This window comes from Alligator sinensis, unplaced genomic scaffold (genome assembly GCF_000455745.1).
Source record: "Alligator sinensis unplaced genomic scaffold, ASM45574v1 scaffold71_2, whole genome shotgun sequence".
NCBI classification, from domain to species: domain Eukaryota; kingdom Metazoa; phylum Chordata; order Crocodylia; family Alligatoridae; genus Alligator; species Alligator sinensis.
The window spans coordinates 196,635-211,619 of NW_005842632.1; the positions used below are offsets into that span (position 1 = coordinate 196,635).

At 36.5% G+C, this 14,985-nt stretch overlaps 1 protein-coding gene across 2 annotated transcripts in view; it reads right to left on the minus strand.

Moving 5' to 3' along the window:
- The window catches only part of SULF1 (sulfatase 1), a 187,666-nt gene that overhangs the window by 86,268 nt on the left and 86,413 nt on the right, over nucleotides 1–14,985 (minus strand). For both annotated transcript variants that reach the window (XM_025215238.1, XM_006033440.3), the window contains exons 4-5: nucleotides 4,865–4,937; nucleotides 4,365–4,584 (exon numbers count right to left, since the gene is read on the minus strand). In XM_025215238.1, the coding sequence (XP_025071023.1) occupies nucleotides 4,365–4,536 (172 nt within the window). In that variant the 5' untranslated portion in view covers nucleotides 4,537–4,584; nucleotides 4,865–4,937. The remainder of the gene's footprint in view (nucleotides 1–4,364; nucleotides 4,585–4,864; nucleotides 4,938–14,985) is intronic.

Here is a 14,985-nt window from a genome sequence, read left to right on the forward strand (position 1 = left end):
GGCTCTATAGCTGAGAATTTGGTGGTACACCCTGCCCCTGCTTATCCTGCCCCCTAATTCCTGATCCCTCTAGGAGCCCCAGTGTCCTTAAGTTTGACACCTATGTTCAAAACTTTTCTTTAGCTCTAGCTTTCCCAGCTTGAAAGTTGCTACTTCGAGCAGGTGAACATAATATGCCTTTTCCCTCATTCATAAAAAGAGATTAACTTTTATTTCAAGAATGAATCATATGCTAATTTGAGAAGAATAAAATCACATAATTTTCCTCCTTGCATTAAACATGTTTTACTTTACAAAATTATGGACTCAGTTCAACTGCTGTTGAAGCCAATTGGTATCCTTATATGGGCTTCACTGAGTGGCAGATGGGGCCCTAGGTATGGAGGGAGAGTGAATGCCCATCACATTTACAAATGCCTACAAATGCCTTGTCTTTGTCATCTGTTTTCCCCCGCTTTTCCCTTTTGTCTTCCACAAAATTAGAAACCATCAAAAACCCCATATCTGGTATCAGAAAATAGAACAATGTAAAACCGCTTGTATTTATGCTAGTAATATTTTTCTATTCACTGGAAATCATAATGAGATTTTAGTAGCCCCAACATCTTTAAGACATTAGCCATATGATTTATTCTTAATGCTAGAGGTTGAAAAATCCTTGGTGTAGCTGACTGAATAGCCACCCTTTATTTATGAGAAATGTAATGTAATAATTAATATTATAATTGTAAGAGCACACACCAACTGTAGATGCTTCTTCAGCCTGGTGAAGGGTATTTATACCTGAAAGCTTACAAAGAAGAATTTTTCCAACTATTTGACTCAGTCTAATAAATGATATTGGATTTACCCGAAGTACCTTGTCTGCTTATGTAATAACTAAGCTGCTTTTTAGAATAGGTAGCTAAAAAAATAGAAGCCATACTACAAAAGAACAGCCAGATTGAAGGCTTAAGAACCAGAGCTACTTGGGTAAGGGATTTTACTGAAGAATGAAGCAAATGGAGGAAGCAGAGTATTGCTTGAGGAAGCTGTATACGTCTGAGAAGGAGATGCAGCAGAAATACCACAGAAACAGACAGAGAAGCCAGCCAGGAAACTCCAAAGAGCATTCAAAGAACTTGTACTGCAATGTTGAGAGAAAACTGAGGAGGAGAGATTTTTGGACAGAGTGCTGGTTCAAAAGAGGCTTGGAACTATGAGCAAAGACATGGTCTATTTATGTTAGATCCTATTACACTCAGGGAAAAAGGACTCTAGGTACATTCTTTGTAAATAAACATGTTTGCATGATCAGTTCCTCTTAATAAAAACTGATCACAAAACTTCAAATACTAATTGCTTATGTTAAATCACTATAAGCTATAATAATTCTTTCCCTTAATCCTGGACATTATATTTTGTATTTTACTCCACTGTTTTATTCAGTGCTATGATTTAGAGCAGGGAGGAGAATGAATATTTTGCTGTACTTATATATCTTATATATTTTTATATATTAAAAAAGCATGTATTTTGAGGAGATATTAGAAATACTTATGCTCAAAATAGAATAGAAAATAATCTATGCTGAATAATCTAGTTTGCTGCATTCTATAAATCCTAGACTTGACACCATGTTTAGCATAAGCAGCTCTCACTTGTGTGAAATTTAGCTTTGCTCACCTGAGGCTTTCAAAGGGCAAGGTTATAACTCACATGAGTGCATCTTTAATCTGTCAAATGAACAGAAGGATCTATTGTTGAGACTGCAAAGAATCAGATATTATGGGTCCTGAGGCAGAATTAATATCACCTACAAAAAGGACATGCAAATTTACTGTGTCCAGGGAAAATGATGCAGGTATTGTGGAGCACAGTTTTTCTTCAACTGAGAAGTAAAGCAGATATGCAAGAAAAGCTGTAGTAGGTACTATGGGAGTCTTTATATGTGCTCCAGGATTGGGGGGGGGGGGGGGGGGGGGGGGGGCAGATCCTTTATTTGGAGGGGCCCCGGGGAGCCAATTAAAGCATCCACAGCGTCTCGTGTATTCAGCATCCCACGCTTCAAAATGGCGATGGAGGCACTTTAATTAAAGCTTGTTTGATGAGCTTTAGTTAAAGTGCCCCACTGCTATTTTGAAGTGCAGGGATGCTGAATTCATGCGATGTCAAAGCTGCTGGAGTGTGCAAATTAGCACACTCAATTAATCATTCTAATTAGAATGTGTTGAAGCAGGCATCGGGCACGTGCATAGATAGCCTACAGATCCAGCATAGTAGCCATAGGCCTCTGAATCTCCTATGCAATTTTCTAAGATAGTAGTTCTTTAATATGAACCAAAGCCTTGGTGCATCTTTGCTATTCTCCTATAATATATGTAATCCTCTCTTCTGCTTTTATGATTATAGGAGGTACTGTAATGCACCTTCTGTCCAAATGGCCACTCTGCACTTTGGCTTCAGTGCCTAATGCAGGCATTCTCAACATTTTTAGATCCAAGGCACCCTTCCAAAAATATGAGCTTTTAGCTTTTACTTGTTTGTTTGTTTGTTTTCACTACAGTAATATAGTAGAACAATTCTTCAGTTTCACAGAACTCAGAAAGACCAAAACAGGTCGGAATGCTTTTGACACCATGGATTCCTCTTTGAAAACTCCGTGTTCATGTTGTGAATCATGTGTAGGTCTTTGCACACCTAACAGTGCTAACACTGCACAGCACTCCAGGGCACCCTTAAAGGGATCTAGCAGCGCTCTGGTTGAGAGTCATTGGCCTAATGGAATAGGGCACTCACTAATCACAAAAACAGAGGCCAGGACTTAACCATTTCTAAAATGTCTGCAATTAAAAGACACATACATACACAATAACTATAGGTTATTTTAAGCTAGTAATACAGGATTTTTTTTCAAGCACTGGAAAAATGGCTATTTATCATGTTGTCTTTTTAGAGAGAATAAGCATTAGAATAAGACATAAAATAGTTTAGACAGTCACAGATCTAAAAGCCCAAACCTGGAACTCAGTGCACAATACCTGATAACAGGGTTAGCCTTAAAATGGGATATACTTGTTATTAATGACAGCCTTAGGGCCGCAAAAAGGTTATATAAAGTCATGAGCAAAATTTGACAAAGATAAAAATAATAATAGCTTGAACAATTAATTAACTGATACTGAGCTCAGCCATTTCTTCTGGTTAACATTTTTTGCTGACAAATGCAGATTTGGATCAACAGAAACATTTAGTAAAATTCAAAGCAATTTTGGCAAACTGTTTTGGTCAGAAAGGACACTGGGAAATTCCCCAAAAGTTGAAACACGTTGTTTTAACACAGAGCAGATATTTTTATTTTCCAAACCAAAATATTCCATTTAGCAATTTCCTGCACTTTTGTGCAGGAAAAAATAGTTTTAAAGTTTTTAAAATTCTCAAAACTGAATGTTTCATTTCAAACAGAAATGATATTATTTAACCTTAATTTTCTGAAAAGTTTAAAAAATATATATTTTGGATTGACCTGAAATATTTCCCTCCTCTCCCACCCTGATATTTTGGTTCAGACAGTGAACCAAAAAAATCAGTTGTTTGCACAGCTGGAGTTAATATTTTTTATAGCTTACTTATGGGAAAACATGCAAAGAAAGACTCCAGAAACATCCTGTAAATGTTATAAATTTTTGTCCCCTCAAGAAAAGTATGTGAATATCATTTCCTACCTGGGTGCCCACGCTGTTCTCAAAAATGTAATGTGCATATGGCAACAAGACTGATCTGCTATCATATACATGACAGAGAATGAAAATAGACAGACTTTAAGGCATGTACAATTACACGTAAATAATAAACACAGAACCTGAAACTAGGCCAATTTTGCATATGTATATATTATAGCAGACCAGACATGGTATATGACAAACAGAAAGAGAATATAAATTTTCATCCATCTGGTACCATGGCATAGATAACTTTAAAATAGCTTTACATTTTAAGAATATTATATAAAAGCAGCCCATCATAAAATAACAAATTTCATGAAAGGAGTTTCCTCCTCTTTGAGGCAGTCTGAATTCTTAAATGGTTTTGTATTTTTTGCAATTTTTATTACCATATTTTTTGTGCATTCTTAGGATAACATAGTAAGTTTTGCTGGATATATACCTCCTAAAATGGAACAGGCTGAGTTAAATCAGGAAAAGGGATAATCAGTAAAAATATATATATATAAAGCAATTTTTATCCATATAATTTTCAGTCTTGTCTCATATGCTTGAGGGTGTTTCAGGACAGATACATTTCAGGATGTCAGATATCAGGAAGCAGAAAGATACTGAATTATGTGTACAAAGGAAATAAAGAAAGTAACAATTATATCTCACCAAGTTCCACATCTTGGTCATCTGTGAGTACAAGAATAATATTTGGTCTGATGTTTTTTCGTTCCTGCTGCACACGTCCTCTGAACCTTGGAGATTTGACAGTTGAACAGAGACTTCTTATCCACTCAGTACTGAGCACAGTCAAAAAGAGTGCAAAGCAAGAATACTTCATTGTAGTTCCTCTAGTCCCAAAGTGCTTGATCTTTTTTCCCCCTAAGGTCTGTAAAGAGCAAAAGAAATTATGTTAAAACAGTGAATAAATTTGCAAAATCATATGGGTAAAGGCAATACCCAGAAAAAGCAAATCTGACAAGTAAACGTGATTCTAAGTCATATAAATTAATAATAGCTTTAAACTATGTCATTTTATAAGAGTAAATTTAGGCATTTTGCAACTTCACTTTCTTATTTTACTTTTGATTCCAGTTATTCCACTGAATGCATATATTCCAGTATATAATACATACTTTTTCTTCCCATCTTTTTATAGGGCAGTATACCTTAAATTCAGGTCCTGGTACAGTAATGAATTGCTATGATGCAAAAGTATTCAGAACATCAGTAGGAGGAGCCCTGTAAGAAAGAAAAAGCAGAAGGCATGTCAGTCTAAGACCTCATAACTGTTTGTGTGCTCTGAAGTAAGTCTCCAGACTTGAACATCACAGCTTCTCTTTTCTATCCTAAAATAACAAAATAGAACATCCCTCTCCAAGATTCACCATGCCTATGCAGTCAGTTTAAATAATGTCTTCCCTGTTGTTTAGACTAAAGATTTATCTCCAGATAAACAATTTCTATACCATCACATCATTATTAGGTGAATTTTCCAAAAACTCTCCAAATAAGTGTTTATTTCAGGCTGGTGGCACCTGGAAAATAAGAGTGTTATTTTACGTTAACTCACCTGCATCAGAGATTAAACACTCACAAAGCAGAAAGAGGACAGTAAGTCTGTCACTTGTAATCTGCATTGTACTGCTACATTAAAAAGTCATCTTTCTGCTGACAGGAGAGCTCATATTAGGTGACAGTCTGGATGATCTTATCCAGCATTGTGAAAGCACGTCACTGTCTCTCATCAATCAACAGTACAACTGAGTGCATCATCTATAATGCACAGTACCTCTGGCAAACCCTTGTCCTCAATAGTCTCTTTCCAGACTTGTCTCAGTATGCCTATCAGAACCCCCTCTCAGTGCTAGTCTGTCAAACAGCCTTGCTTTTGTAAGACTTGATGCAAGCACAGAGGTTTTGCTTTGCTGCAGCAGATTTAAACCTGCAACTGAAAATGATTGATTGGCCTTGGGATGAGAGGTTAGCCATTTACTCTTTTAACATTTTTTGCATTACTGACTGAAGCCCTGGAAAAACCCTCAACTTATTCAATAGAGGGGAAATAAAAGCTTGGAGTAATGCCCACTCACTTTAGGGCATTAACCTGATGACAGTGTTAGTTTTATTTTGGAACTATAGCTGCCTCCTCATTTGGAAAAAATAAGGAAAAAATCATTTGGGAAAGTCGGCATAGGAAACTAGGCTGCACAAGCCTTAATTAGAATGAAGAACAATTCATCAGAAGATCTCTACTCCCACACCTGAGACTTCATCTTTAGATATACAACATTAAGTAGTGCAGACAAATACAGAGAGCTAATTTAATGCAAGCAATGCACAGCAAGAAAATAAAGGGCCCCATCACTCACCTAAAAATACAACAAAAGGAAGGTGCTTTAAACCTCAACAGAGCAGAGTGGAAGGGACTCGACACTGGACTGCTAGAAAAAAGATCCTGTTCTTGTTTTCACACACACCTATTATTTTAAGCTTCACAAGGTACCCTATAAACAGTTTCATGCTCCTCACTGTGGCAGGCTGTAATTACAGCAGAAGAGTGTGAACGTCTTTAAAACAAGAATTCAAGTGTCTGTTTCAAAGTTATACTGTCTGTGCACCAACAGACATTCCAGTCTGTGATTGACATTCTAGCAATGCAAAGCCAGCACACAGGATCAGCATTTAAAACTAAATGCTAGGCAGTGATTGTGTGACACCGAGATAATAAGTAAATGGGAAGTGTGTAATTAATGTGGATTCAGTTTTAAAAATACTTCAAGCTTCCATGCGTTTGTCCTAACTCATGTACAAAATGACAAAAGCACTGAATAGGATTACTGAAGAAATAAGCATTCTTCTGACAGACACCAGACATCACATGCTTTTGGTGCAAAAGCAAAAATACAATTTCTCTAAATGCCTGATCTTTAAATAGCAAAACTTTGACTCACCTCACAAAGCCTGAAAGGATATGTGAAGTGAGACTCAGTGTTTAGTTTCTTACATCAGTTATACTGTACAGCAAACTTTTTCAGACAATGTTGACCTAGAAAGTGCAGTCATCCTGACTACACTGAGCAAACATTGGCACCAATGTGTTGGAATAATCCCCTGCAGTATGAAACTGCAAGTTCCTGACAATTACACCTCAGTGCTAATAAAATTTACACCAATCCTAACCAACATTAGCAACTATTCTTCAATTCATCTTGTTTGGGCTACATTAGACAGTCATTAAAATAATATCCCTTAGCTTAAATTTTATTTTATGAAGTCAACACCCTGGTCATACAATTCTCTTCTGGAAAAAAAAAGGTGAAGTTACTTACCAACTGTGTCTTTTTCCTTGATATGAGAAGGGAAACATATGAATTGATCTAAAACTTAACAAAATGACCTTAAGTTTACTTAATGATTCTTGCACAAGAGCACAGCAATCATTGGTCATTCATAGTACTCTGAATAACTGCATCCTTTTTTGCACAGACAATTGTTTATTCAAAAATGACCTTGTAAAACCTGTCATCCTCTCACAGCTTGGTTTCCAACTAGAGAAGGAAATGAAGTAAAGGAGAAAACAGACAAAATGCTGGCTTGATAGAGGAGACAAGGATGCAATGTTTGTGTTGGATATTTGGTCTTAGTCTACAAGTGCCCTTAGAGAGACTGCAATTTGTCTTGAGAAATAGTTGAAAATAGGAGAAATTTTAAAATAGACCTTTTTTACTTCATACATGGAAAGTAAACTTAAAGCATTGTGTAGTATCCAAAAAATCAAAACCTGATTACAAGTTGCCTTTCTTCAGAATGGTAAATGAAAACATGGATTGTAACTTTGATACATGCTATATGGGAACTTTAAAAGTTTTTTTCCTATATGACAACTGAAAAGTTGTCAGTGCATATGTAACCACGGCATAAGAAAATCCAAGAAGACCATTTTACCTCATTTAGATATAATTTTCAGTTTATAGTAATTCTTTTTTATTACTAGTTCTAGTAATCACTAGTTCTTAATTTGCATTCATTCATCCAATGTTTGCACTCATTCATCCAATGTTCATCCAATGGTTAAAAAAAAGAAGGCAATTTAGCACTCTAGCTTGTATCTTCATGGATAATTTCAGCAGATGGTTTACGGACTGATGGGCATGGAGACTGAAGCCCCGCTAAATCTTTAGGACAGCTCCTTCAAGAGAGGCTTAAAGTATAGTGGTGAAGAACTAGGAAGAACCTACAGTACTTATGCAATGGGTGCACTTGAGGACTTCACTCTTGAAAACCATTGTAAGAAACTTTCCTCACATTTCATACACATTTTGGCAAAGTATTCAGAAGTAATTTGTGATTCTACTGCCCCTGTCTTTAGCTCCTGATTTATGACACCATATAAAAGGGCTGATTTTATTCAATGCTGAGTGTTTTCCCTATGAAAGTTAGACATATCTAGGAATCTTGATTGTTGTTCACTGAGGGCACCATCTTGTGAACAGCTTTAATAAAACACTTGCTAGGTTTCAATTAAACTTTTCATAGACATTGTATCATGGCAGGCTATATTTTACCTTTTACCCTGGGATATTTTTTCACTCTTTTTCATAACCTGGAGATATGGCCTGAGGGCAATTTTTCACCTGATATCTTAGAGACATGGCTTCCAAATATCACAAGACTCCAACCTTCCTTTTTCTACAGAAAAAATACACAGCATGCTACAATTTGTAGGAAGCTCCATAATTTTTCACTCCTTGTCAACTTGTTTTAACTTTTTAATTTTCTAAGGAAGTGAGCTGGCTCTGTGAGTAACATGCTGTTCATGAGCCTCGGGTTGGGGACCACTGCCTTAGTGGCACAGAGATGAAAGAAGGGCTTTAGTGCCAACTGACGGAGATTTCATAAATAGTAGATTTCTTAAATGGTAGTGCCCTGTGGTTTTGAGGCACTAGAACCAGAGATACGGTTCTGGATCTCCTGTTCTGTAAGATCTTGTTCTGCGAGATCTGGCTGTCCTGTTCTGTGAGATCTTTGTAGTAACTGTGTCTATTGTGGACCTATTGATCACAGAACATAAATTAGGTACAACAGAAGTCCTAATATAAGAGACTTCTGCTCGTGTAATTGAAGTTCTATTCTCACCCAATATCTAAAATTTTACTGGACAAGTCAAGCTCTCTGTACTTTAATTTCCCTATCTGTAAAAACAGGCTAATTATATATAACCTACATATATGCCACACATGAGTTCTGTAAACCTTAATCAGATTTTGTAAGGTGTTTTTGATATATCATGAGGAGCTATAAATGAGCACACCAATGCTATTATTATGGTATTATTAAGGAAAATATAATAACCAAACACATAGGACATAAGAAGCATGATGGTTTTTACCACAGCCTGTGTAATAAACTGCCTTTTCTCCTTTAAAAAAAAGGTTATCCTGTATAATACATGATGGGGAGGGGGAAAAAGCCAAGTCACAATCTCAGAAAAAAAAAAAATTCTTATATGATGCTCTAGAAGAAAACAAATCAACACCAATTACCTTGAGAGAATATTCCTATATGACCCCAGACATGGTGGTCAGTATCATTTGATAGACGTTAATGTTGATCATCTGACTCAGTACTAGTAGTTTAGCTAAATCTGGCAGGAATTTGATTTTAGTTTTCACAGCTGTCAATAAAACCAGAGCTTCTGGAGAGAAGCAAATGACAGAGGCCACAAGGAAGTCTGGCTGTTCATAATAAAGCAGTTATGGGACTCTATACTTCTTGAGACTGTTTTAAAACTGTCACCATAGCTTTAGAGGCCAATAAAATTGACCCACCCATCTAGCACAGAATGGCAAGTCTCACAGAAAATTCTGAAAATCTAGCTAGATCTCACCTGATTTGGACAACCAGTAATCCAGTGAAAATCAGAATCAATATTTTATGCCTGTCATTTTTAGTTGTTTCCTTAAAGATGCTGAGAAAAAACCCAATAAAGAATGATTCTGAAATATCCAAAATTAACAATTCCATAAGCACATCTCTAAGTCAGTGGGAGTTTTATGCTCAGAAAGGCTCTGATACGCAAAAAAGATTAAATTATTTTTTCAACACACAGACACAGATACCATTATATGTGTGTATCAGAGATAGAACATATGCTTTTGTGCTTATCATAATTTGAGTTATAACAAGTGTAGTGATAAAGATTTGAGCTAGCTATTAAATTATTAATTGTGCAGAAAGTAAAAGATGACATAATTAAAGGCCATGTAAGACTAGATATTAAATTTGCATCAAACCAGCATGGTAGTTTAGAAAACTTTACTCTCCTTTCAAAACATGTTGTCTTGACCAGCCGTAAATTTCTAGAGCAGTAATAAAAATTAGAAGTCTGAATTCACAGTTATTTTCAAGTGGTTCCATTAAAAAATGCTGGCAGACATTATTGTTAGGAGTTGAGAACGTTATTAACATTGCTTAAGTCTTACACTTTTTTCTTCAAATAGAAAAGCATAGAAATCATAGACTATCACACAGAGTAAATCTGCAGTTCAATTTCCTGTGGGATATCAAGCCTTCAGCTATAGAAAATACATTTACAGTGCAACAAAATCAGGAAACAGAAAGATCTACCACCTCTTTTAAAGGTTAATCCACTAGTCTCAGTTGTAAAGCATAGGATTTATAGGGAACACAAAGAATGTAGTTACTATCTAGGTCTAATCTATACCTATTTGATCTACAATATACTTTACCAGTTGGAGTTATCTGGTCACCTTCAAAATATAATCTGTCCATTATTTGAATGTTTCATCAGAGCCTCAGGTTATATTAATATAGCTGTTAACTATAATTTAAAGTAATTGCAGGCATAGAGATTCATAACCTTAGAATAATTTTTTACACTATAATTTCACAAACAAATACAGGCATAGTCTGATTTAAAAGAAAAAAAGCATGCAGTGACTTGAAAGCATAACTCACACTTTCTAATCCACTTTAACTGTGTGCAAGTCAAGGAGAATTTTTGTTGGATAAAAAAATTCCAACTATATAGCATATAGTAACCATGGGGCAAAACAAATTTTAATAAAATTCTCAGACTATAGTTATATAAGAAATCAATTTTTTTGGCAAGAGGAAAATAGTTTTTACTGCAGTGCCATAAAATAATCTTGAATCAAACAGTTTAAAAAAAATCAGAATACAGGATGCTTCACATTTTATACTAACTGAACACTATCTGAAAAATTGTTGTAAGAGAAAGTTCTAGCCTATCCATCACCTTGTACAGTGCTTTCTGTTAAGTTACAAACTTCTAATAATTCACTGTTTCCTAAATTTATTTTCTCACCATCTAATTTACTTTGTTTTAAAATTTCTTATTTCAACACAGCCAAGAAGTTCACTTGTCCTACAAAGAAGGGTGATATAATTAAGCCAGATGACGTGCCCCACAAGTAAAATCAGCCATTCATGAAAGCTGGTCACCAGAGGCCATTTCAAACAATGCATATTTCAAAGTAATCTAAAGTAATCCCTTCTCTCTGCTGATTTGGTTTCCAGGCAGTCTTAAGCACATGTGTGCAGCAAACAGAAGGCTTATTAAAACCTGATGTTATATTGGAAGTTATAATGCAAGAAGCTTGTGATTGAATTCTGTGTCTGTGAACCTTCGAAAAGGAAAAAAAAATCTATTAATGCATATGCTTATTAAACTTATGAGTGTCACCATACAAGCAGTTTACTAGTGCTTGCTAAATAATTGGGAGAAAAAAAGTAATTAGTTATGCACTGAATTCTAAACAGGCTTCTAATATCAGATTTTGATCTTTAAATAAATTTAATCATATCTTGAATTTCTGGCTACCAGGTAATATAATTGGCCAACCACTCCAAATATTTTTCAACTATAAACAGTGACTTTTGTGCATGAAGGAATTTGGGTAATTTTAAAATTCCTCTTTAAAACCACATATCTTTGCTGTTTCCTTGCTCGGTTCAACAGTGTGGGGCATTATTAAAACATACTATACAGTAACATAGTGAGGATTCAGCAATCTAGTAAGTAGTCTTGCGACAGGAGAGCATATCACAGCGGTGAACAACAGGGACACAGTTTTTAGATTTCTGTATTAAAGTTGTGCTTAAATATAAGTAAAACCTGCTTTAGATGGAAATTGTTCAGGAAAGCATTTTAAATATGTACATATTGATGGCGTTACATAGAGAGAGAATATGTCAATTTCTCTCCATTTTAGTACATGTATGTATACACATAAAATATTTTAAGGGTATATATATACATAAGCATATGTACAATAATACATGCTGTACTTCATGTGCTTCTGAAAAAGGGTCTCAAATATAAATGTAGTTGCAACCTATAAGGGTGAGAGATTTTTAAAGCACTTAGAAATCAGACAGCTACCTCCAGTGATTTATAATAAGAACAAGACACCTGGCTTCCTTCGATGCTTTTGGAAATCCTATGGCTATAAATTAGTATTGATAAACCTACTGGATTATTAAGATGCTTATGTTGTGTATGTGTATATATCTATCCATGTTGGAGGATATATAGCATCCAGTGATTTTCCCTTGACTTCCAAACTTGAAGTCCAATATTGAAAACATGTGATCCTGTGAGTAATCCCATAAAATTCAAAGTACTAGAACTTCGTATGTGAGTCAGAGTCTGTAGGATGAAGCCCTTAAATACCCTTCTTTTAAGTAAGGTCTTCCATATTATGTAGTTTTCCAATTTAACCTATTACACACTTTGAGGTACGTAAGAGAGCATTTTCAAAAGATCAAAAGATGAGCGTTTAAATAAATTTCTATCTGATAAGCCTACAATATAGAGAAATCAGCAGACTAATAATGGTAAACAGACAGTTAGACCAAACAAAGCAAATCTGTTTCAGAAAACAGATGCTTCATATCCTTTTCCATAAAGGCTAGTCAGTGAGGAAGCTGCAGTGACTTGAGGCATTACTGAGAAGTATATCACCCACTATATCAATGTTATTTTTCACTGTCTTTTTGTAATACAAAGGCCTCAGGTATTCTGTGAGCTGAAACAACTGTTTTACAAATAGGACTATAAGGTAAATAAAACACAGGACTTTTATCTACTTCCACCATAATTCTTCCATCTATTCCACCATCCTCATTATCCTACAATCCCTTCTTTCAATGTTAAAGCCTTGATCTCAACATCCACCTGCAAATGCTTGGAGAGGATTCTTGGAATGACCTCCAATTGACCCCTGCCACCAGGAAACTAAGAATATCATCTCTACAATGCCCATGGTCCAAAGCCAGGAGGAAGAATGGCATTCCAGAACTGCACACCACATCACAGCAGGTGGAAAAATATTACTTGTGTATTATTAGTATATTTAAAGGGATACTTAACCGTTTTTAGAGCAAATATTTTCAAAATAAAATCCAACTATTAGATTTAGGCCCTGATCTTGCAAACACTCATATATGTGCTCAGTGTACTGTTAAGTGAAGAGTCCCAGTGAATTCAACAGGTTTCACTTGCTTAAATCTAAGCATACCTATCCTTGCAGAATTAAGGTTCTAAATTCTTCACTTTAAATTGAACAGGAACTCTCCTGAAGGGCATTTTCATGTCCTCAACAGATATAACCATCAATATTGTGTATAAAAACAGCAAGTGTATGCAAACATAGGGATTCTAAATTTCAGAAACGGGAGTACTTTTACCAGAAAGCCGAATCTAAAATGTCATGACCATTCAGTCAAGGCATAAAAGTAACATCTTCAATTAATCTGTCCAAACAAAGCTAACAATACAGCAAGAATTCCAAACACCAACTAATCGAAAAATTTCTTATATGCTTTCTTCAGACTGAAATCTAAGAGACTAAGAATGGGTCAGTGACATTACCCTGGTTTAACTTTCAATCAAAAAGTTTATTTGAAACAAGCACAACAGATCAGTGCACATGAGCATGGACCTTATTTTGCAAAGGCAAAACTTTCCCTATTCTTGAAATGCACAAGCCAGTATATATATACAGTTATACAAATTTACAAATTGAGGCAGCAGAGAAGACATTTGCCTTGATAAGTTTGAACATGCATATGTTTATTTCCTGTTTATTTGCCGACTAGAAGAAATTCTGATACAACAAAAAGATCTGATTTAATACCATCTTTGAAGAGAACTAATTGTAAGCATGTTGGTGAGCTAGAATTGTACAAAGACACCTGACAGAGAATCAGGCTGAATTATTTTTAGCAGTTATAGAGCGGGGAGACATTTTTATGCCAAAGTATCTGATTATGCATTATGCATGAAGATGGCAAACCAGAACTGGAAGCCGTTAACCATTAGGTATCCCCTTTTAAATGTTACATCATGGGTTAAAGGTAGGCAGGGCCAAATGTATTTCAGCCAGCTAATAGGAGAATGAGGTTAGAAGGAAAAGGGCAAAATATCCATGCTCCTCTCTACTTAAATCAGGTAGATCTTCAAAAGACATGGCATTCCCCTAGAGGTGCTTCCTGGGTCATGGTGATCCATATCATTCCACCTTAGTATATGGGTCTGTTGTATACAGTTTTTGAAAGGCCATCGTTACAAATCTCATGCCACAGTCTCCTTCTGGATGGACAATCTACCACTGGGTTCCCTGCAATGTAATTTGTGCCAGTATAAAGCAGCAGTATATGCCTGTCGCAGAGCACCTCAGTGCCTGCTCCTAGAGGGGAGAAACTGCCAGGGAGAGAGACAGAGCCCTGGCAGGTCATAATGAGCCCAGCTGAGTGTCGCCAGGGTAACGAGCCCAGCTGCGGGTTGCCGGGGCAGCTAAGGGGAGCCAGCTGCCTGTAGGAGGCAGGGCCTGGCCCTTATAAAGCCCAGGGCTAAGACCAGGCTGGCAGTTCCCTGCCAGCAAACAGAGAGGCAGGAGCTCCCTTGGCTGAGATATAGCAAGAAGCCTGACTTGCAAGTATAGCTCACTATAGCCCTGAGAGGATTGGGCACTATGGTTTAGCCAGGAGGCTCTAGTTTATGTTCAGGCTTGCATATTACACCGGAGGCTTGGGTGAGGCTGTAGGGGTTGGAGGAGGCCTCATAGGGACCCCAGAGGTGTGGGGCCCCTGAGCGCAACCAGTGGGTTGCGGGCGGGGAACAGACCCCGGGTTGTATACGGGGTACATAGACCCCATGGGTTGCGGGTGGGGAACAGACCCCGGGTTGTATACGGGGTACATAGACCCCAGCCCCAGAGTGGGGCAGCATTGAGAAGCCCGA